Raw genomic sequence first — 23,488 nt, 5'->3', positions numbered from 1 at the left:
AGCCTTTAAAATCTGGGGTCGGCGCGCGCAAAGCTGTGCAAAATCGGTAGCCTGCACGCGCCGAGCCGCACAGCCTGCCTCTGTTCCCTGCACCCCCCCCCGCACCTTCCCCTCCCTTCCCCTACCTAACCCACCCAGCCCTATCTAAACCCCCCTACCTTTGTTTGAAGAGTTACGCCTGCCCCGGCTGCGCGATTCCCCGTCCCGGGAGCAGTTTCTGAGGCCTTGGCCACGCCCCTGGGCTGGAACCACGCCCATGGCTCCGCCCCCAGATGACGCGCCACCGTGGCATGCCCCCCGACACGCTTCCCCCAGGAAAGCCCCGGGATTTACGCACATTCCGGGGCTTGCGCGCACCGCTGAGCCTATTCAACATAGGCTCAGCGCGTGCAGGGGGAACTTGGGGCAGGTTTTCGGGGGGGTACACGCATTCCCCTTTGAAAATCTGCCCCTTAGCTTACTACAAACAAATAATTTTTGACGCAAAAAACACTACAGCTCAAAAATTGAAAAATTTGCAAATAACCCAAGAACATTATTCACCATAGTTAAAGATCTCACCAACGATAAAATGAAGTCCCCCCCCCCCCCTGAACTTACCTGAAAATAGGTGCAACGAAATAGCACAGTTCTTCAGTGACAAAATTGCAAACCTAGAACCAAAATCCATAATACAACTAAACAAGAAATTAAAATGCACAAAAGAGACGTTACACAATGGTCTAGTTTTGATGAGATAACAGACATTGAAGTAGAATCTATGCTGAAAAAGATAAACTCTGCCCCACATATAATTGACACCCTGTCAACTACGGACATTAAAAAATTAGCAAACATAGTTTCCCCTATATTAACAAAGATCATAAACCTATCCTTAGATGAAGGGTCTCTACCAGACACACTGAAAGGGGCAATCATTAAACCAATTATAAAGAAAAAAGTGACCCCCTTATCCTGAGCAACTACAGACCAGTTTCAAACTTACCACTAATTGAAAATTAATAGAAAAAAAAACAGTACAAAAACAACTGGCTGAGCATTTAGAAAACAATAATATACTGTACCCTTCACAACGTGGATTCCGCAAACAATACAGCACAGAGACCTTGCTGCTCTCACTGACCGATAACATTCTGAGAGGATTTGATAGTGGAAAATATTACATCCTGATGATGCTAGACCTATCATCAGCCTTTGATACAGTAAATCATGACATACTTTTAAAGAGACTAGAAGAAATAGGACTGCATAAATAAACTATCGCCTGGTTCAGATCATACCTAAGTAACAGATTTCTTCAAGTCCAACTTAAAAACATATTGTCAGAAAAAATAAATCTAAAAACAGGAGTAACTCAAGAATCAGCACTCTTCGCAACACTTTTTAACATTTACCTGCTTCCTTTATGCCATCTCCTAGCAAGCCTGGGAATCATACACTACATATATGCTGATGACATTCAACTATTACTACCCATTGAAGACACAATGGAAAAAACACTAAACCTAGCAAACATATACCTAGACATCATTAAACAGCTACTAAACCAAATGGCGCTAGTTATTAATAGCGAAAAAACTGAATTCCTACATTTAGAATGGAAAAATATGATGGTCATTCAAACACCAATACTGCTTAAAAATAATCAGAAAATAGAATTAGCCGAGAAAGTACGGAACCTCTGTGTGATAATTGACACGGAACTCAGCCTCAAACAGCACGTATCACTAAAAGTCAAAGAATGATACGCTAAACATATGGTTCTCAGGAGACTAAAACCTTTACTAACATTTACAAACTTTCGAACAGTCCTATAAGCACTAATATTTGCTAGCACCAACTACTGTAACGCCCTTTTATTAGGACTACCATACACAACAGTAACACCACTCCAAACACTGCAAAACTCTGCCGCAAGAATACTTACTGGCAAAAGAAAAAGGGATCACAATACTGAAACTCTAGCAGAATTACACTGGCTACCCATAGAACACAGAGTACAATATAAAACACTTTGCACAATACATAAACTAATTCATGACGAAAAAGCGGAATGGCTGAACACAGCACTATGTGTACATGTCCCACATAGAAACCTGAGCTCCGCTAACAAAGCCCTCCTAACCATTCCTTCTGTCAAAACAGCAAGACTGACCCAAGTTAGAGAACGGACATTATCCTTAGCCGGACCAGTACTCTGGAACACCATGCCCCTAGAAATTAGACTACAAAGAGATTTCAAACTTTTCAAAAAGAGTGTAAAAACCTGGTTTTTTAAACAAGCATTTTCAAAGAGAACGGAGAATACTGGACTAATGAAAGCAGGCAGCAGAACATCAGCATACAACACTCAACTCAATATGTGCTATTTTATTATTTTATTTCACCTTTAACATAAAAATATACAATTCAATAGAGTTATACATGTAATTAATACTGATACAGATAGGAAAAAGGACAAGATTTATAACATTCAGCAAATAGTTTTTATTATGAAAATATGTTACCGGACTTTGATGGCACTTCTTATAGATAGTATTAACATATACAAATCCCAAATTTCTATATGTGCCTTTCTGTAAACTGTTGTGATGGTATATAACTTAACGACGGTATAGAAAATTTTTTAAAATAAATAAATAAACAAAAGTGGTAGTACGGCCAGATTTAAAATGATATCACAAATACAGCAGAGTAATCCTCTTTTCCCACCCCCCACTGGAAAGCAGCAGGGGAAGTCCCTGTTTTGAGCACATTCAAAATTTGAAAAATACAAGAAATGTTTGAGAAAAGTATGTGATCTAACTCTTTCAAATAATGTAAAAACACAGTCTTTGAAATCAGGTAGGTTTATTCAACATTCATGTAGTAATCAAAACTCAGTCCCCCATAGCATTCCTCACTGAATTAGCACACATTGCTCTCACAAAAATACTTTATGTTTCAGGTCACTTACTATCAATAAATTAATGGTACTTCTTTGGGGACAACCATGGCACTGGTCATTTCAAGTTTATATGTAGCTCATTTCTAGGCACAATTTATCCACAACTCTCCTTTCCATCAGTTTGTACAGATCTGGCTAAGATTTAATGCCAATATATTTTTACTATGGCTAGTAAATCCCATGTGATCCCAACCTTTTCTTTGTTCTTAACATACAAATGTTACAATTTCATCTGTTGTGCATCTTCATCCTACCCTGATTCTGACTTCTATGATGCCTCCGCCCTGCAGAAGGTTCCAGTGAGCTCTGTTCAGAGCTATCTAAGCCATCTCCTCAATGGCCTCCTACTCAGCCTGTCTTGCAGCCTCCTCTCCCACATGGTAGCTCAGCGAGCTTAATCTCTAGCCTTGCTAACTGCTAAGCTCCCCCTCACTGCCTGCACCACACCCAAACTCCAGCCCTATGTAACTCAGCCCTGCCAATGTATCCTTGCCTCTTCATGGAATATACTCTTGGCTCTCTGACCTGGTGACTCTTGCCTTGTGGCCTCTGGGCCTTCTTGCTCCTTGCCTTGCAGACTTTGGGCCTGCTCTGCCTTGTGCTCTATCCAGGCCTTCGTGTAATCTAGTGGCCTAAGGGCCTCCAGCCTTGTTGCATTCAGGATCCTGTGTTCTCTTTTCTATGTTACCCAGCTCTGTCTTGTCTAAGTCCTGCCTTTGTCTGCCTAGTTTATTTCTTTTTTTTTTTAATTTTTTTATTTATAACTGTTTACATTACAATTCAAGAAAATAAACTTGAATTAGAAAGCAGCCAATATAGAATCTAACAATCATTATATATTGAAACGTATAAATAATATCATATCACATTCTGCTTATAGCCCTCAATTAGAAGGGGAAGATATACTTTAAATTTACCTCAGGTTGAGTGTATCAGTAGAAATTTAAACGGGTCTGTCAACGGGTAGCTTTAATATGATCGTACTTAACTAAGGACATTATGCACTCACTCTGCAACTGGCTCAGATGGTACATTAAGAATAGGATTTTTATCTTTCAAAAAATCTACCAACTGCTCTAGAACAAAAAAATATATAGGTGTTATTTCTATACTTAATCACACATTTACACGGGTATATCAGTGAGAACATTGCACCCAAACTTAGCACTTGAGATCTCAATTGTAGGAATTGCCTTCTCCTCAGTTATGTGGGCCTTGCCAGATCAGGAAAAGCTGACACTTTTAACCCCAAAAAGGGCTCGTCACGAGTGCGAAGAACTTTACGAAATAACCATTCTCTATCTGAGTCTAACAGAAAAGTGGCAATGCACGTAGAAGGCCTGACTTGTTCCTTCTGCGTCGACTCTAGAATGTTTGTTACATGAAGTTCAGGTGTAGTTGGCAAGAGAATCTGGAAACCCTTATTTAAATCAAGATTCTTCTTATAAGATGAAATGTAATATACCCTTGACATGGGTAGAAAAGCTTGTTCCGGAATCTTCAATATTTGAGTTAAGTATTTCATCCACATGTCACACGGGGTAACCAGCGGATCTTTTGGGAAATTGATAAACCTCAAGTTTTTCCCTTTAACTTGATTTTCCAATTGCTCCATACGATTTAGTAATAACTGGTTTTCTTTAATTAATTTTTGTTGGACATCCAGAGAATCTTTTAGTTTCCCTTCTAAAGATGTTACTTTATTTGTATTTCCACTTGACTCTTTCTCCATTTTCGCTATTCTATTATCCATCTGGTTTATATAGACAGATAAGGGATTAAGCTGCTGAAAAAGATTATCATTAACGTTTTGTATAGCATCCCAAATTATATCTAACAAAATCACATCAGGTTTTAACATTTCTTTCTTAGTAGGAAAAACAAAATCTTGTACTTCTCTTCCAGAAAGTGGTGTAGCTGTGCTGTCCAAAGCGTCTCCTGCCCCACCCTGCTCCGTGAAAAAAAAGCTGCAATTCTCCAGCTTCCCTCTCTACAGAGGGCCCCAAGTCAGGCTCCAAACGTTTACCCCGTTGTTCCGGAGAGTCTGAGAGATTCAGGTTGTATACCTCAGCCGGTTCCTGCTTCCTCCTGGTCTCCCCGCTGCGAGCCCACTCCTGATCTCAGTGCGTCCCGGGTCACATGAGAGTCCATCAGGCCGGTAACAGGCAACGGGCAGGGAGCAATAAGGGCTTCGCGCTCCTTAGCCCTCCGCTTCCTTGCTGAATGAGGCCCTCATGCGACTCTCTGCAGATCCGCCATCTTGGATCTCCCCTGCCTAGTTTAGTTCTTGTTCGGTCCTGCCCTTGTCTGTCTGGTCTTGTTCTCAGCCTGTGCCTCGCTGTGCCTCGCTGAAGCCTTGCTCTAGCCTGCTCTGCCTTGTCCAGCTAGACTCACCATGATGTACTGCAGCCGCAAAGATCTACTGGCTCCCAGAACCCAAGGGCTCAACCTGTGGGGAAGGGGGCTGGCTGGGTGGAAGACCGGCCCTTGGCTAGCACAGTATCCTTTGTCATTCTGTACAGCTCCAGGGGTGATATACTTCAAGTCCAGAAATCCTCACAGAATGAAGAGGCCAACCATCATCTACTGGAATGCGTACAGGACCCTTAGCCCAGTCGGTGAGTCCAAAACAGATTTTTCTGCTCCAAGCGTAATTATGTTCCTGCTTTAACACTACAGGACACCTTAGAAAAAAATGTTCTGCCATGTTAACTTAGCTCAGGGTCCTTTCATGATCTTTCAGTGCTTTCAAAGTCCTGCTTATAATTCTGAAAGCTGGAGATGCAAAAAGTGTGGTTCTAAGCCTTCACAGACATGCTTTTCTTGTGAGCATTGGGTGATGCTACCTAAGCCACAAATACTGGAAGCTGCTTACATGCAAGCTACTGAGGAAACTCCTAGCACAACTCTTTTGAGAAGTACAGATCTCTTGAAAGTCATAGTTTTCCAACAAATACTGCAGCCTGACTGTATGCAGACTACTAAGGACATTTCCAGCACAAATATTTTGAAAAGCACAGGACTCTTGAAAATGACAGTTTACCAAGTTAATTCTAATTACACAACTATAGCCTTTTCAAGTGGTTTAAATTCCTTCCCTAGAAAAGTAAAATTTTCTTCTGATTCCAGCTTAGAAAACTGGAGACAAGTGAAAGCATTGCTTAATCCAATTCTGACCCTGTCGGTAGAAACCTATTTATACCCTAGGTGAAGGCGAGAGGCCACTGTCAGGCCACTTTTGTTACCGTAATATCTCAGCACATGTATAGTGATAGAATTTTTAATCTGTTTCCAATATTAATATTTGTGCCTTATTGTAAACCGTTATGATGGTACCTAACTTAATGACGGTATAGAAAAGTTTTTAAATAAATAAAAAATAAAAATAAAATAAATAGGCAAAACTAATTAATTCTGCCTCCAGAGCTCTGAGAACCACAGTTATTGCAGCAACTTGTTAACGAGATCAACGCTGACAGCTGAGAAGGGAGCATTCACTTTTTTTCTGTCTGCCTCCTTAGAATCTTCACAGTGGGAAAACAACTCAGAGACCAAATCCCATCCTGCTGCACAGAGTCCATGCCGGAATGCTTTTCTGCCTTCAGGACCTCTTGTCAACCAGTGAGTGAAGTGAGAATACTGTTAAAGCCTTTGTTTCAAGAAGAGTTTGATCCAGCAGCCATAATTCTGCCTCAGCCTCTGGAGTCCAGTCCAGATGATCCACTCTGGGAGGAACAGTCCAGTGTAATGGGCCTATCTCAGCAAGTGCACTGCATTCTAGCTGAGCCTTTCCAGGAAGAACCTGCAGCCACAGCCTTGTCCCAGTGGGAGCCTACCATGTCCAGCCCTTTACCATTACCTTTGAGGGACTCCAGTCCTATAATCATGTGGAGAAGTGAGCATCTAGAGGAAGGCACTACTGTTCCTGATATGAAGAACCCAAAAGAGTGTGCTGTTCCAGTCTTGGAGCATCCATAAGAGGGTGCTGTTCCAGCCTTGGAGCACCCAGAAGGGGGCACTACTCTTGACCATGAACGCCCAGAAAGAGATACTATTCTAGATGTCCGATTGTTCAGTCAAGCCTCACCTTGTACCTCCAGCCAAGCCTCTCCTTGTCTACCCAACTATAGCCACCATGGAAAATGGGACACAGGAGGAGGAGGAGTTCTTAAAGGTCGGGTACTGTTATGATTTTGTCTGCTGTGCAGCTTCATCATACTCTGATTCTGACTACTATGATGCCTCCCCACCTGCAGAGGCTTCTAGTGACCTCTGTTCAGAGCTATCTGAGCCGTCTCCTCAATGGCCTCCTGACTCAGCCTGTCTTGCAGCCTCCTCTCCCACAAAGGACCTCAGCGAACTTAATCTCCAGCCTTGCCAAGCTCCTCTTCACTGCCTGTACCACACCCAAGCTCCAGCCCTGCCATTGTATTCTTGCCTCTTCATGGGGTCACCCTTGCCTTGTGGCCTTTGGGCCTTCTTGCTCCTTGCCTTGCAGCTTTCAGATCTGCTCTGTCTTGAATCCTGCCTTGAGGTCTGCTCTGTCTTGTGCCCTGCCTTGTGGCCTAGCCAAGCTTTCTATAGCCTATGGGTCTCCAGCCTTGTTGCCTTCGGGTTTCCATGTTCTCTGTCCTGTGTTACCCTTGCCTAAGTCGTGCTCTTGGCTGCCTAATTTAAAGCTTGTCCTGTCCTTGTCTGTCTGGTCTTTGTCTTGTCCTGTTCACAGCCTGTCTCAAACCTTGCCTTGTCCAGTCTATCCAAGCCTTGCTCTAGCCTGTCCTGCTTTTTCCAGCTAGACTCACCATGATGTACTGCTGCCATGAAGACCTAATGCCCTCAGAACCCAAGTGTTCAACCTGTGGAAGAGGGGGCTGGCTATTGTGGAATACTTGCCCTTGTCTAGCCCAGTATCATGCTTTGTCATCCTGTAAAGCTCCAGGGATGATGTACCCAAAGTCCAGAATTTCTGACAACAATGTTCACAGACTTCCTTTTCAGATATTCTGGTTTCTTTTATAGATGGTCATTTCACTACTTCTATTTACCGTAAGGACACAGGCCGCAATACTTTGCTGAACTATATAAGTGATCATCCTCACTCCTTGAAGGCAATATATAAGTGATCATCCTCACTCCTTGAAGGCAATATACCTTGAAGGCAAAAGTTTTTTGTCTTTGCCAGTTATGTTCCTCCAAAGCAAACTAAATGCTGCAATCTTGTTCAATGATTTCCCATTTTCTGTTTAGAGGCTACCCTTTCCAAATTATCAAGAAAGCCTACAAACATCAATTTTGACTACTTATTCACAAGTCTTCCCTGAGACAACTGTGATAGAATGACCTGTATCCTCCCTTTTTCTAGTAGAATTGGTGATGCCTATGCTATTATTAAAAGACATGGCAAGTGTTAACACCATAATCACATCATCTTTTCTGAACTCACTAGATTTGTTTTCAAACAGGGTAAGAATTTATGTAACTTCCTGGTCTCATCTGCACTACGTCCCATCCCACCTGCAACTTCCTCACAACTGGGCCATTTACCATGTGGACACTGTATAGCATGCCCTCTATTATGCTCTTTGACTGTATGCCAACATCCTCACATGAGGAAACAATATCCCTTCAACATTCCTCAAACTGTAGCATTAAATGAATTGTTTATGTGATACAATGTCCTTGTTCATGATACAATGTTCTTGTTCATTATTATATACAAGCCGTTAAGCCCGTTAAAACGGGCTCATTACATTTTGTTTTCAGTCCATTTTCTAACACAGCACCCTTCTACACTTTTTCTCCCTCTCTCCCCCTTCCCCTCGTTCACTCCTCCCCTTTCCTCCACTGTCTTACTCACCCTCTGTCTCCCACTGCCTTCTTCCCCTCACTCTCACCTCCCTCCCCTTCTCTCAGTCACTCCCACCTCTCTCCCCTTCCCTCAGTCACTCCCCACCCTCTCTCAATCCCGTCCCCTCCCCCTCAGCCCTCCTCCACTCCCTTTTTCTCTGCTCCACAACTTCTTACCCTTCCACTTACTCACATCCCTGTCTCTCACCTCTCCCTCATTCTCCCTCTCCCCCTTCCACTTACTCACATCCCTGTCTCTCACCTCTCCCTCATTCTCCCTCTCCCCCTTCCACTTACTCACATCCCTGACTCTCACCTCTCCCTCTCCCCTCACTCTTCCCCACCCCCTATTCCCTCCCACACACTCACCCACTCCTCCCTCACTCTCACTCAGTCCCTCCCTCCCAGTCCCTCCCCCTCACTCAATCCCTCCCTCCCTCTCACTCAGTCCCTTCCTCCCTCCCACTCAGTCCCTCCCTCTCACTCACTGTCACTCCCTCCCACTCCCTCTCTCCATCCCTCCCACTCCCTCCCTCTCACTCAGTCCGTCCCTCCCTCTCTCTCTCTCCTCCCTCCCTCGCTACTGGCCACTACCGCCGCCGCCCGCTGCTGCTACCGCCGCCACCGCCCGCTGCCGCTACCGCCGCCGCTGCCACCCGCCGCCGCCATGTTTTTTTTTTCCTGACGCTGCCTAAGACCGACGTGCTCGCCCGCACATGCGCAGTAGAGCTGCTCTCTACTGCGCATTTGCGGCACGTCGGTCAACCTTCAGTTATCTAGTTAGATTGAAAAAACTGTACACATGCTTAAAACCAACATTTCTGAACAGTGCTAATGCCTCTGCTTTCTGAGAGAAGAGGCACCCCTCATCTCCCATTGGCAGGATGAGGGACACTCAATTTCTGATTTAAAATTTTGTTATTGAACTTGATGTTCCTCCACCTGGGGTGGGGAGAGAGAGAGGAGGCAGCGGCAGCAATTTCTAACTACTGCTAATCTCCTGTGAACAATGATGGATAGTAGAAAGACTAGGGGGCACTCCATGAAGTTAGCATGGGGCACATTTAAAACTAATCGGAGAAAGTTCTTTTTTACTCAACGTACAATTATACTCTGGAATTTGTTGCCAGAGGATGTGGTTAGTGCAGTTAGTATAGCTGTGTTTAAAAAAGGATTGGATAAGTTCTTGGACGAGAAGTCCATTACCTGCTATTAAGTTCACTTAGAGAATAGTCACTGCCATTAGCAATGGTAACATGGAATAGAGTTAGTTTTTGGGTACTTGCCAGGTTCTTATGGCCTGGATTGGCCACTGTTGGAAACAGGATGCTGGGCTTGATGGACCCTTGGTCTGACCCAGTATGGCATTTTCTTATGTTCTTATGGATATATGAACTCAAATTCCTGGCACCAACTGGACTGAATAAGGAGATTGAATGGTCAGTATTTTTTTTTTTTGTATCAGTTCCATACAGGCCTATTCCTTTGACTATGTTTCTGATTAGGTCCTTGTTTAGTTTGGTTTGCCTTACAAGCTTTTGTCTCTCCCCCTCCAATTACCTCATTGGGGTGCTTTTCTCTGATAGGTTTAATTTCCCCTCCTCTTTATGATGTCATTATGGCCCTCTTCTCTGATTAGTTTACCTCTGTTGGCAAGCCTCCGTGTTCCCCTTTACAGTAATGCTCCTCCCACTAATGATGCCACAGGAATTCCCATTCTGATTGGCCCCCGGTTTGGCGAGCCTTTTTCTCTCTTTAAAATGCAAACTTTGTAGGTGCTTAGTTGCTTTTGAAAGCTGTTCTTTGTTATGGAGCCTTAAAGTTACCTGTGGAAACGGTATGTTTCTGCTGCTCGTCCTGTTAATTCATTGTATATTATTTTCTCTTATTGACATACATTTAAACATTTTTTACCGGCCCCTTCCGACGAAGTATTGGTGAAACAGTCCAGGGAGATTGAGTTTTCAATATTACATGAATGTTGAATAAACCTATACAATTAGAAAGGACTGTGGTTTCTATATTATGTGAAGGAGTTTGATCACCTACTCTTCTCAGAAAAACCTTGTATTTGCCATTGACTTATGTAGTGGGTTCCTGCTTATCTCCACTCTTTTTTTTGGTACACATTCAGAATTTGCCTATGCCTAAATCCAGTGCTGCTTGGAAGCCCACAGCCCTTTAATTCCAAGAACAACTAAAATATTATTGAATTTAGGCATGCACCTGCTTATTTTAAGGCGGATTCGACAAGCAAAACCAGCTTTACTGACGAGCTTCAATAAGACTCTGAAAGTAACGATGCGCATGCTCGGGCTTCGGATTCCCATGGCAACCACAAGGCACGAGCCCATCAGATTCGTTCATTCTATTATGTTCAGCGCAAGACCCGAGCAACGATTCATTTCCGGACCCAGTGTACATAACAATGCCGCTGCTTTCACAGCATCTTCTGTCCTCCACATCCCTCGCCAGCAACTCGGACCTTCGCTTTCCAACCGGCCCTAGTCAGCTGCTCCATCCAGCTCCCCCCCCCCCCCCCGCGTTCTGGCAGCGCATGTGCGCATATTCGCATCATGACATAGTATAGTCATGAAATACAAATATAATAATATCTGCAATTAAGATGGTCAAATGTCTGACCACCCTCAAATTATTTTTTATCCGAGCTCAACGTTGTTTCAAAACACACCGTACCGAGTAGGCGCAGCACGACTTGCTGGGGGGATCGGAAGCAGCAGTCGGAGTCTCACAGGCAACCACTGCTCTTTACGTGGTGATGCGCATGTGCGGAGTGCGCCGCGGGAGCTGAATGTGTGGAAGCGAGCAAGGAAGGAGTTACTTTTAGCTCGTTGTCGGCGGCAACGCGGTGAAAGAAAATACTGCAGAAAAGAAAAACCGCCTATAAATAATAATAAAAAAAAATCAACAGCCAATTTAGCGGGGAAAACCCGCCTATTTGGCAATTCTGGTTCCGGGGAATTAGGCGGGAGCTGGAGCTTATGGGTTCTGGCAGGAGCCGCAACCACAGGCCTCCCGACCAGTATCGTGGAGACGGTGGCCGCTGCCTGAAGAAGCCTGGACCGTGCCCGGCTGTGGTCAGTCTGCTGGTGCTGAGCGGCGTGTCAGCCGTGTACATTCATACGCTGCACCCGTCGGTGGCGGGCGGAGACTCGGGTAAAGCAGTTTCTGTTTTAGTTCAGGAGGCGCAGCGCGGAATGAAGCGCTTGGCACCCGGTATCTTGGATGAGGTTAACGGCCGTTCAGTTGACTGGAGAAGGTGGCTTTAATTGCCGTAGATTCGTGGCCACACCATCAGGGGCCTTCTAGTGTTAAATCATGGACGCTGGGTTGGGGGATGGAAGGAGGTCCCGAGTTTAACATTCTGGATAATTTGAAAGGGCTTGCTTGTGAAGTAAAAAGTCTTGTAAATCAAAGCACGTTGTATAACTGTTTTAATTGTTTGTGTTTTCAGCATTATTGGCTTTCTAAACTACTTTACACTGTACATACAGTTGTTATTTTGTAGTGGGCTTTAGTTGTATTACAGTTTGAAGACTAGTCTCATATGGAGATTTGGAATCTCATCTGTGAATCTTTCTAGGTTCGCATCCAACGAAGTGGACTTTGTCCTCGAAATTGGTTAGTCTATAAGGTGCACTTGCCTCTTGTCATTTTTTCTAGATTATGATACACCTTGTATTGGACTAACAAAAAGCTGATGTTGTGGTCCATGACCTTATGAGACCAGATAAGGCCTGTCTTCAGATATCAGGATTTCTATGTTGTCTTGGAAGTTCATGGATCACGACATCAATTTTTGTTGATTTAAATAAAAGGCATCAGGACCTAAAGATTCTATTTTTCCAGTGTACCAGTAGTACAGCTACAAGAACAGTGTTATGGAATCAGTGACTTAAGATAATTAGAAAAGCTGCCTACAGACTAAATACAACTATAAATTAAAAATGTATTGCTAAAGATAGAAAATAAATCTGGACAAATTTTAAATAAGGGGGTTTAAAGATGATAAAATGGAAATTCATTCTACATTGTGTTTTAGCATGTATATCCATAAGTGTTTAATACTCCTTACAGCTACTAGTGGCAAACCATAAATTACTTTAAATATCCAAATAAATTAATAAAGACTGATCAGTTTCTTTGTGTCCAGTGAAGATCTTGATATGTTCTAGTGCAGGGGTGGGCAAACTTAAGGCCTGTATGTCAAATCCAGTCTATGGGCACATTTTAAGCAGCCCGCCTACTATTTACTTGGCCTTCATGTTGTCCGGCCCACCATCTGGAGCAGCTGTGGCTGCAGTAATCCTTAACATGCATGTACTGTGACCTGCTGGGGGGTTGCTCTGGCAACGGTGGAAGTCTAGTGGTGAGTGGGAGGGAGGCTAAGTTGTGGAATGGTGGTAATGGCAGTAGCAGCGCTAGTCTTGAATGCTTCAGGGGTGTAGAAGCTCATGGGCTGAAGATGATTGTGCTGCTGCTGAGCAGCCTGCAGGAGAGCCTTACTTTATCTGCTGTTGCTCTTAGTGCTGGCGCAAGCCTTTTTACTGCAGGAGAGGCAATTGCCTTCCCTCCCACTGGTTGCTGTCACTTCTGCATTGGAGGAGCTCCTGGTGCAGCCTTCTCACTCTCCTACTGCAACTGGCCCTCTTGTCTTCAGGCTGTAGCAGAACTTAAAACAAAATGAATATAAACATTGCTGGCTCATGCCTAGGGTCATAACAGGCCTGACTCTTTTCACCACTGTGCCTCTAGAACCCTCTTTCATTGGACTATTAAGAGTCCCTTTACTTGTTGCTGGCCATGACATTCCCTCCAGGACAGACTTATTGGCCTTTCCAGCAAATACAAAGGGGCAATACCAGAGACATAGATGTCTGTCCCCCGTCCCCCCCGCCAAAAGGTTAAATATATCTTTTTAGCGTTCAGACAGGTGAATCCAAAATCAGTGGGCTATGTACCTTTACCAGCAGATGGAGACAGAGCAAAGCTGACATCACAGTATATATATCCCTGCAGTGACAAGAGCTTGCCAATATTCTCCATCTCCAGTAGATGGTGGACATGCATCTCCCTACTGGGAATTGCTTTAAAAAAAGAAAAAAAAAAAAAGAGATTATTCACCCCGCTTTCCTTTGGTAATACCTTATGGTCTCTCCCTCAGTTGAGAATTCCTGAGCTGATTTCCGTAGTCCCTCAGATGAGTGCCTTGGCCTTTTTCAACTGGCGTGGTCTTAACTAAAAAAAAAAAAATCTGAAAGAAAAACGGGTGCAGGAAGCCGAGCGTGGCTGTGAAGGTATATGCCCTCTCCCCCCGCAGCCAGAGGCCAACCTTGTACTCAGCTGGGACAGGCTGAACTCAGGTAAAGGGTAATTTAAAAACTTAATAAAGAAAAGGGGAGTTGAGTAGGGATTCCCCCTCCCCCCCCCTCGGTCTCCATGCTCGGCATGCGATCTGACAGTCATTCCCACCTCCAATGGAATTCAGGGGACAGGGGCAGCCTGGCAGTTTGAGCAGCCCTTGTGGCTAAGCCCTGCTCTCGGGCTCATCTGGTTCGCCGCCTGGTAGGCCGTGGCACAGTTGTGCGCCAAAGACTGCCCTCTTCAGTTTGTCAGGTCATACTTGTGCACCCAGCTGTGCAGCCCATTGTGCGCTTAGGTGGGTGCCTAAGTAGGTGCATAAGAGTGCCTACCAGGATGCCCAATTGTGCGCACATGCACGCGCTTTTTTTGCGCGCACTGAGGGGTAGATTTTAAAACCCCTGCGTGCGTAAATCCTCCCAGATTTACGCGCGCAGGGCACTCACGCACCGGTGCGCCTATTTTGCATAGGCCGCTGGCGTGCGCAAAGCCCCGGGACACGAGTAAGTCCCGAGGCTTCGTAAAAGGGGCGGGGGGCGTGCCCGGGGGCAGGGGGCGGGTTCGGGGGTGGTCCCGAGTCCCCCGGCACTGCGGCCTGTGCTGGGGGATGCCAGGGCGGCATGCGCAAGTTACGCCTGCTTCAAGCAGGCGTAACTTGCCCAACAAAGGTAGGGGGGGGATTGGGGTGGGGTAGATAGGGGAAGGGAGGGGAAGGTGGGGGGACGCGGGAGGGAATGGAGGCAGGCTTCGCGGCTTGGCGCACGCAGGCTGCCGATTTTGCGCAGCCTTGCGTGCGCTGACCCTGGATTTTATAAGATACGCACGGCTACACACTTATCTTATAAAATCTGGTGTACTTTTGTTCGCGTGCGTGTGTGTTGAAGATCTACCTCTGAGTGTCTGGGGAAGCTCAGTTTAGACACATCTAGGCACAGTATTGAGCACCTTATTTGTGAGTGCCTAATATTTTGGGTACACCATTGTCAGATGCCAATTAGGGCATATTGACAGGCTTATGGTGCCCATAGCGAAGAAACCTATGTGCCTTTCCCTATGTGTTGCTTGTCATATTTGGGCATCTCAGCCTGGCATCCCCTTTGACTTGTGTCTGTGCTGTTTGGAGGCTCAAGGAGAATCGCCTCCGTCTGATTTTACTAAGCCCGGTTCTTAGCATGGTGCGAGAATGAAAAAAGAGCTGCCAGAAGAGGCGCCTGACTTTGGAGTTCCCCTAAATGATTCATCAGTGGGGGAAGGTAGGTCAGTAGGCACAATACATGTGCCCCCTGGTTTTGGCATGGATCCCTTTGCCTTTTCTTGGGCAGAATTTTTTCAAGGACTGAGTCCTCTGCCCCGGCCATTCTTAACAAGTCAGGGTCGCAGGTGGTGAAATCCCGCACGTCTGGTGCTGCAGCTAAACAGAGTATGCCTGGAGCCGGTCTTCCCGATAGGGACCAGGTGGCACGAATGATGAGACAGATCCTTACTCCCTGGAGGATGAGGAAATGCCTCTGGTTTTGGAGCCATATAGAACTATGTTGCGGTTCTTTCATAGAGGTGAGTTACCGGCTCTGATTTCCTAGACATTGAAGATGCTGGGAGTACCTGAGGCGGATTCCATGTCTGAGACAAAGAAAGATCCTGCTTTGAATTCCTTGCATAAAGCCTTATATTTCTTCCCTATTATGGAGGTCATTCAAGAAGTAATTGATCTTGAATGGGGCTCCCTGGAAGCTAATTTTAAAGAGGGTGAGGCTTGGAAGGACTGTACCCCTGGATCCAGCTGCGAGAGAGCAGTTGCATTTTCCGAAGGTGGATGCATTTGTGTGTGCCTTTACCAAGCGGATGACTATTCTCGTAGAAGGGGGAGCAGCTTTGAAGGGTATACAGGATAGGAGAATTGAGGCTATCCTTAAGTAGGCCTTTGAAGCAATGGGAATGAATTTGCAGATAGCTTCCTGTTGTTCCCTGGTGACTCGCTCTTGTTTACTGCTCTCTCAGGAGATCGATGAATATTGTAAACCGCTTCGGTCATTTCTTGCATTTGGTGAAACGGTATATAAATGTATTAAATAAATATTAAATAAATACTGTGAATTCCAGGGCAGTAATGGAAACAGCAGCTTTCTTTTGGTCTGCACTGTGGCCAGAGGGGTGGCTTCGATAATAGCAGCTAGGCATCAGCTATGGCTGAGAAATTGGTCGGCCAATACAACCTCGGTCTATGGAGTTATGGAGAGCTATGAATTTGCATGTTGTAAATTTCCCATGTACTAGGTTATTGTCAGCTCTGGAATTGCTAAAAATGTTTTTAAAAGAAGACCTTAGTTTTCTCTGAAGTAAACTTGCCAGCTATATCTAAAGCATTTTATTTACCTAGTCATAGGAATGTTGATTACATTAAAAATGGTAAAAATAAAGTATCTATTGATAGTCCCAGTATTTCTACTTTTTTTAGAAGACTCGCTTGATTTAAAACACACTTTGGAACACAATACCTCTAGAGATCAGATTACAAAGAGATCTCAAAACCTTTAAGAAAAGTTTAAAACATGGCTTTTTAAACAAGCTTTTTATAAAGAGACTGGATAATAGAAAATATACAGGAATAGGCAGAAGAGCGCCAGCACACAGCACTATTCTCAAAATAAGCATGATAGTACTAATAATCTATTTCACAACTAACGTAGTAGTAAAAGACAGAGACTGAATTTTTACCTGTGATTAGTACCATACTGTTTCACATGGTCAGGACCTACATCACTAATCAAGCGATTGTCTTTTATGATATATTGTAACCAAATCTATTTGGCACCTGTTAGAATGTTCTAGTGTACGCATTCACCTACTTTAATTTATGTGCCTACATGTAAACCGTTGCGATGGTATATAACTTAGCGACGGTATAGAAAAGATTTGAAATAAATAATTGTGTCTTTTTGTGCTGAACAAGATAAAGATTTAGTATTTCAGAGATATTTCAGAAATAAGAGTATTTCCTTTTGTGGGCAGAAAGTGTATGTTTTCCCAGATGTCTCTTCAGCTATTCAAGATTGAAGAAGACATTTTGTTTCCTTGAAGTGTAAAGTTTTGGCTCTCAGCCTCTTTTTTTTTTTAATTTCCTTGTAAATGCCTTGTTTCTTACCAATCTAGTATAGTGGCTTTCAACCTTTTTCCCATCATGACACATCTGACAGACCACGCTCACGTGTATGACACACTGCTCATTACAATTCACGGTGGAAATAAAAAAAATAAAATAAAAATAAAGGTCTAGTATTATTTTTATTGTTAAGAATGACACAAGGGAAAGACAAATACTCTCTCTGAACAGAAATTGCATAAATAGTAAACACCCCATACCAAAGCACCAATTTCTAGCACTCATACAGTAACCATCTTTCAGTCACACACATGCATGCTGTCTCTTTCTCTCACACACATAGATTCACACACATTCCCTCTTGCTCTCAATAACATATGTGCTTTCTCACCTACACTGGCTCTGACACACACAGACACATGCTCTCTCTTATACACACAGGATCTTAATCATACATATACTTTATCTCTCTCACACATACAAGTTCTTAATCATACACTTAGCATGAATGTATCTCAATCATACACAGACTGTCAATCACACACACATACTCTTTCACACAAAGAGGTTTTCAATCACACACTTACATGCTGTTGCGCACATACACGCGATCTCAAACAGATATGCTTGCTCACTCACTCTTTCTTTCTCTCCCCCTACCGAACTAGAGGCAACAGCAGCCTTCTCCACTTCCAGCCCTCGCGGCCTCGAAAAAGGAGTCTCATTGGCCTCGGGGGCAGACATTGCTCCTATTGTGCTCCGCACCTCGCTGCTCTTCTTCAGGTCATGCCTCTCTTCTTCGGGCTGATGCTGCCTGCACTAGCATGGTTTCTTCCTGTGTGCGCGGCCGCTGCATACCAGTTCCTCTTCTGGAGGGCGGGAAGAAGAAACCATGCTGGTGCCGCTGACTCCAGCTCTGCTGCTGCGTTCCGTGCGGGCTATCAGCATTTTAAGCCCTGGTGGAGGATGAATTCCTATTTCGTTGGGGTAGGGGGAGCAGCTGGGTCAGCGGGGGACCAGGAAGAGTGGTGACACACCTGTGTGTGCTTGGCGACACACTGATTGAGAAATGCTGGACTAGTAAGTTTGTTTTTTTAGACCCTACTCATCTGGAAACCTTTATATTAGACAAAAGTGCTGAACAGGAGCTAGTAAGTTAGTTACCTAGTTTTGGTGTAATAACTTAGGAAAGAAGCATATGTATACACTCCTCGTGCTATTATTTGTCTTTTTTATTATGTCTTTATTGTTTCCTGTTAAACACTCCCTCAATTATGTTATATAAAACAGGTCAGGAATAAGTGATTTTTTTTTCCCTTATAATTACTTGTGTGTTTTTCTTTGTTACTGAAATGTAAATTTCTTTCATTTGCATTGTAATAATATGAACACTTAAAGAGATGTGGTCCACTTGCTCAGGAAGGGAAATAAGGATTTTCTTTTATCTGGATGATTGGTTAATTGTAACCCTAGAATCCGAGGATCTTCAAGTTCACCTCACCAAGGCTATTCCCTTCCTAGAAAACCTGGACTTCATCGTAAACTACAAGAAGTCCAACATGGCACCAACTCAGGTTCTGCAGTTCATGGGTACAACCATAAATGCAAGGTCTTTTTACCTAATGAAAGTGCCCAGAAGCTATGCTCATTAGCGCTACAACTGTGGTAGCAGACACATTGCACTGCATGCAGACTTTTAGTTTTAAGAGCACATATGGCAGTGACAAGTCATGTACTACATACTCAGCTGCATGTGTGCCACTTACAATGGGGACTGAAAGCCCAGTGGTCTTAGTACAAGCAGCCTATGTTCAGAAGACTGACCATATCTCAGGACATGAAGGTAGACATAACTTAGTGGCTAATTCCATCAACCTTAACTACAGGAGCTCTTTTTTGGAGCCCACCGCATCAACATTCTTATAACGGATGCCTCAACATGGGGCTGGGGAGCCCATTTATGCCATCTCAAAACGCAGGGCTTATGGTCTCTGACAGAGAGCACCTACCAAATCAACTTATTGGAATTAAGAGCAATAAAAAATGCGGTTCACATATTCGCTCCACAACCTCATGGGAAATGTGTGATGATACATATAGACAATCAAGTGGTCATGTTTTACATAAACAAGGAAGGAGGGTGTGGTTCCAGGGTAAGGTGCAGGGAAGTGGCGCAAATTCTGGAATGGGAAGAAACTTACTCTATCACCCTGCAGGCAACTTACCGTACAGGGTGGCGAACACCGAAGCAGACAGGCTCAGCAGAATCTTTCACCCTCATGAATGATCTCTTGATCAGCGAGTGAGGCATGCCATGCACAGATCTATTTGTGACACAGCACAATAGGAAACTACGCAGGTTCTGTTCCATCTATCCAAGCTCAGTGAGAGAGAATCCCAGGACGGGTTCCTCATTCCCTGGATAGGATTGCCTGTTCTACGCATACCCTCCAATGCCACTAATAACTTGAATAGTACAAAAATGCATCACAGACGAAGCAGATCTGATTCTCATCACTCTGGTGTGGCTGAGATAGCCGTGGTATGCCTCTCTAGTTTAGCTTTCCATTCATCTGCCAATATCCTTGGGAAACAGTGCAGAGTTGCTAATGCAAGAGGGGGGAACTCTGACACATCCCGTGTATCCCTCCCTGCAGCTGACAGCGTGGAGATTGAGAGAGCTGTGTTAGACCACCTCCAGCTACTGCAACAGATTCATGACGTTCTGGTGTCAGCTAGGAAACCGTCAACACGGAAAAACTATGCCTTTAAGTGGCAAAGATATCTTTAGTGGTTTAAGTCTAGAGATATTGACCTTTTCACTTGCTCTCCTGAGTCTTTGTTGGACTATCTGCCTTTGCTATCCACAACAGGGCTAGCAACCTCTTCTATTTGAGTACGTTTAAGTGCGATTAACTACATACATATCATGCAATGAGAGTTGGAGTTTCCATTTCAACTCACTCACTGGTGTCTCTTTTATGAAAGGTCTTTTGTGACTCCGACTGCCTATCCACAACCTTCCGGTACCTGGAGACATAACATAACTGTGGTGTTAGAGAAGCTCATGCTCCTGCCCTTTGAACCTCTAGAAACTGTCTCTGAAGCACTTAACTTGAAAGGTACTGTTTCTGGTCACAGAAAGACGAGTTAGTGAGCTTCAGGCACTAGTGCACTATTCTCCATACCTGCAGTTCCATCATGACAAGGTGACACTTTAGACGCATCCGTCATTTTTACCAAAAACCGTATCTACTTTTCACGCGAACCAGTTTCACGCTGCCCACGTTTTTTCTGAAACCGCATAAGAATGACAAGAGAAGTTGTTACACACTTTAGACTGTAAGAGAACTTTAACCTATTACAAGAAAAGAACCCAAACGTTCAGACATGCATCCCAGTTGTTCGTCTCTTAATCCAAATGCACCAGGTGCACCAGTATCAAAGAGAACGTTATCAAACTGGATAACATATTGCAATCAATTTTGCTACTCTGCACACTCCACTCAACTGGAAGGTTCTGTTACAGTGCATCAAGCGCGAGGAACTTCAGCATCCATAGCGCATCTTTACAACATACCCATATAGGGCATTTGAAAAGTGGCTACGTGGTCAGCAATTCACACCTTCATATCCCACTGTTGTCTTGACCAGCAGTCCACTTTAGACAGGTCATGGGGATCAGCAGTTTTGCATCCCATCGCTAGAACTTAAGGCTATCTACAGGATGTACAGGTTGAGATTGAAACAAAACACCAGTATTACAAGCAAGACAAGGAATGCGAACGGCAAATCTTTCTTTTTCAATAAATATAGCAGCAACCCTTAGCTGGGGACTCCCAGAGAGCATGGCTAATTCAGCTTGCTTATCAATTTGGAAAAAAGCAAGTTTGCTTATGGTAAACAGTGTTTTCCATAGATAGCAAGATGCCCTCCTTCCTTCTCTATCCTTATACTAAGGTGGCTTTATTATCAACTGAGAAAGACATAATATGGGCATGCAGGACCTCGCACGCTCGCAACCACCCCATCCAGCCAAATAATCACGAAGACATTTATTGTGGGTAAAACAAGGCCGCAGCTTTAATCTTCCAATGGTCCGAGCTTATATCATAACATTAACACCAACAACTAGGACTTTGGTAAATTGCCCATCCCCCCGCCATACTATCCGCCACCTTCCGGCAGGATAGCTTAACCAGCCACACGGCTCACTCTTTGGCCCTCCACGCCAGGTTCCGACTCCCGCCACTCTCACTCTCCTGCAAGGAGCCAACCCGGGTGGACTCCCGCCACCAACTGGCAAGGAGTCTGGCCAAAGCGGCCCCCGCCTCGTCCGGCAAGGAGCCGAGCCCTGACAACAGCCCAGTTGTCAACCACCATCGGCTTTTACCAAAATCCAAATACATAATCAATATAAATGAACAATTATGACTCGGACCAACCGCCACAGGCACAGGCATAACATGTCCTGTGACCCCCCAAAAGATGCGGCCTCGCTTTATGAAGGAAATAACTCCTCCAAGACCTCCTGAATAGAGTTCAAGAACAAGTCCAATCCCAAAAATGACAGGTGAACCCCGTCATCGCGGAACAGACCCGTTACCTTACCCCATGATCATGCATACTTAATGTGACGCCCCCCTAAGCGCTCCAACCAAGCCCCAATTTGCTGGTTTGCCTTGGACCTACATCGTCTCCATCTAATGTTATCCAATTCAGCAGGCCTTACCACAATATCAGACCAGCATAAGATCGTCGTCGGCATCAAAATAGACACAGTCATTAGGTCCTTACAGACAACGCTAATGAAGTGCTTGCTCGACATCTTACCCCAGTCGTTACCCCCCAAATGAATTACCAAGGCCCGAGGAGCTGCCCGACGCTCTCGCTCCCTTTGAACACAAGGAACAAGTTCGTCCCACAGCATACCCCTCCGGCCAAGCCAGATAACCCGAACCCCCCTCCGCTGTAAGTCCAAATGAGGACCGTAAGGACGGCCGCAGGCATGTCTGTGACCCCAATAAGTGAACGAATGACCAATAATCCACACCGTCATGGTCTCAGACGCAGCACCTGCAAAGAAACTAGAATTAGCAGAGATCAAACATGCCCAGCCTCTGGGCGAACATAACTCCTATAGGCCCCAGACCACCACCGGCCTATCCTTTGTATGACACCTCCAGGCAAACCCGCCGTTGCCGCTGAGGTAGCAGCCCCAATGCGGAACGAATGTGTTCCAAACCGACGCCCATCCAAACCAACAGCATACAAAGCTGCGCGCAGTACCATCTCGAATTGATACTTGGTTAATGGCCGCCGGTTCTCATGCACTAGAAATTGCATTGCTCGCTCAGGCCGCACCTGACAGTACACAGCTGCATTTCTAACTGGGCAGGACATCAACCCAGGAACCCCGGACAACAACACAGAGGCTCCACGACCCCTCTGATTCGTCTTAGATCGCGGGATTACTATCAATACTGCCCTGTTGGTGACTACCACATTCCGAGCCAAAATCCCTGGGTAATCACTACTGGTAGCTGCCCGAGCCACCAGCTCACTAATCCTAAAGGCCCCAAAAAACGCAAATACAAAAGCCACCCTAAACAATAATGTCTCATATGGCGAAGAGCATACTGCAGACAACGCCTCCCACAACAGCAGCAAGATATCATGTGTAATGGGCAAACGCTGATCAGCTCTGCTCTGCGTCGTCCGCGACCAACCCCTCAACAGACGACGAACAATAAAACGACCCGAAGGAAAACCCCAACCATGCGCCTTCATAAAAAAGGAAAACCCCGCCAGCTGACGGCCTACCGCAGCCTGCGAGCACCCACTCGCCCGAGCGCGCTCAATGAAACGTATCAATGCCATATCCGAGATCGGACCACCCACCCAGCCCAAGGAACACAAGAACGCTGAAACTCGTCGGGCCCCCCCCCACATAACCTGTCCACGTGGAAGGCGCTAATGAATCTCGCAGCATTTTCCAGGACTCAGGGAACCAAATCTCCAAAGGGAAGACGGCACCGGGGTTCCGCACGACTCCGCTTCCGGGGCGAGTTCTCGAAACAAATCCCACTTGAAACGTGAAAGAGAGTCAGCCACACTGTTAGAAACTCCAGGCACATGTCGAGCCCAGACCGTTACATTTACAGACATACAACGCAACATCAGCTCGCGCAATAATTCTGACACTCTAATGC

General features: G+C 45.0%; 1 protein-coding gene and 1 long non-coding RNA gene across 3 annotated transcripts in view; one reads left to right on the top strand and one right to left on the bottom strand.

Moving 5' to 3' along the window:
• LOC115089872 overlaps positions 1–11,632 on the bottom strand; it is a 38,562-nt gene extending 26,930 nt beyond the window's left edge. The window contains exon 1 of one of the 2 annotated variants that reach the window (XR_003856258.1): positions 11,492–11,632. This is a non-coding gene — a long non-coding RNA (uncharacterized LOC115089872). Of the gene's footprint in view, positions 1–11,020; positions 11,064–11,491 lie in introns of those variants that run through there. The other variant, XR_003856257.1, reaches the window with a different exon arrangement.
• Positions 11,633–11,703: 71 nt separating this feature from the next.
• The window catches only part of TMEM260 (transmembrane protein 260), a 246,464-nt gene continuing 234,679 nt past the window's right edge, over positions 11,704–23,488 (top strand). Inside the window, exon 1 of the mRNA XM_029598248.1 lies at positions 11,704–11,971. Coding sequence (XP_029454108.1) covers positions 11,797–11,971 — 175 coding nt within the window. The 5' untranslated portion in view covers positions 11,704–11,796. The remainder of the gene's footprint in view (positions 11,972–23,488) is intronic.

This window comes from Rhinatrema bivittatum, chromosome 4, assembly GCF_901001135.1.
Source record: "Rhinatrema bivittatum chromosome 4, aRhiBiv1.1, whole genome shotgun sequence".
Taxonomy (NCBI): Eukaryota; Metazoa; Chordata; class Amphibia; order Gymnophiona; family Rhinatrematidae; genus Rhinatrema; species Rhinatrema bivittatum.
Note: the sequence above shows the minus strand (reverse complement) of the source record. Positions and strands in the feature narration are given on the sequence as shown.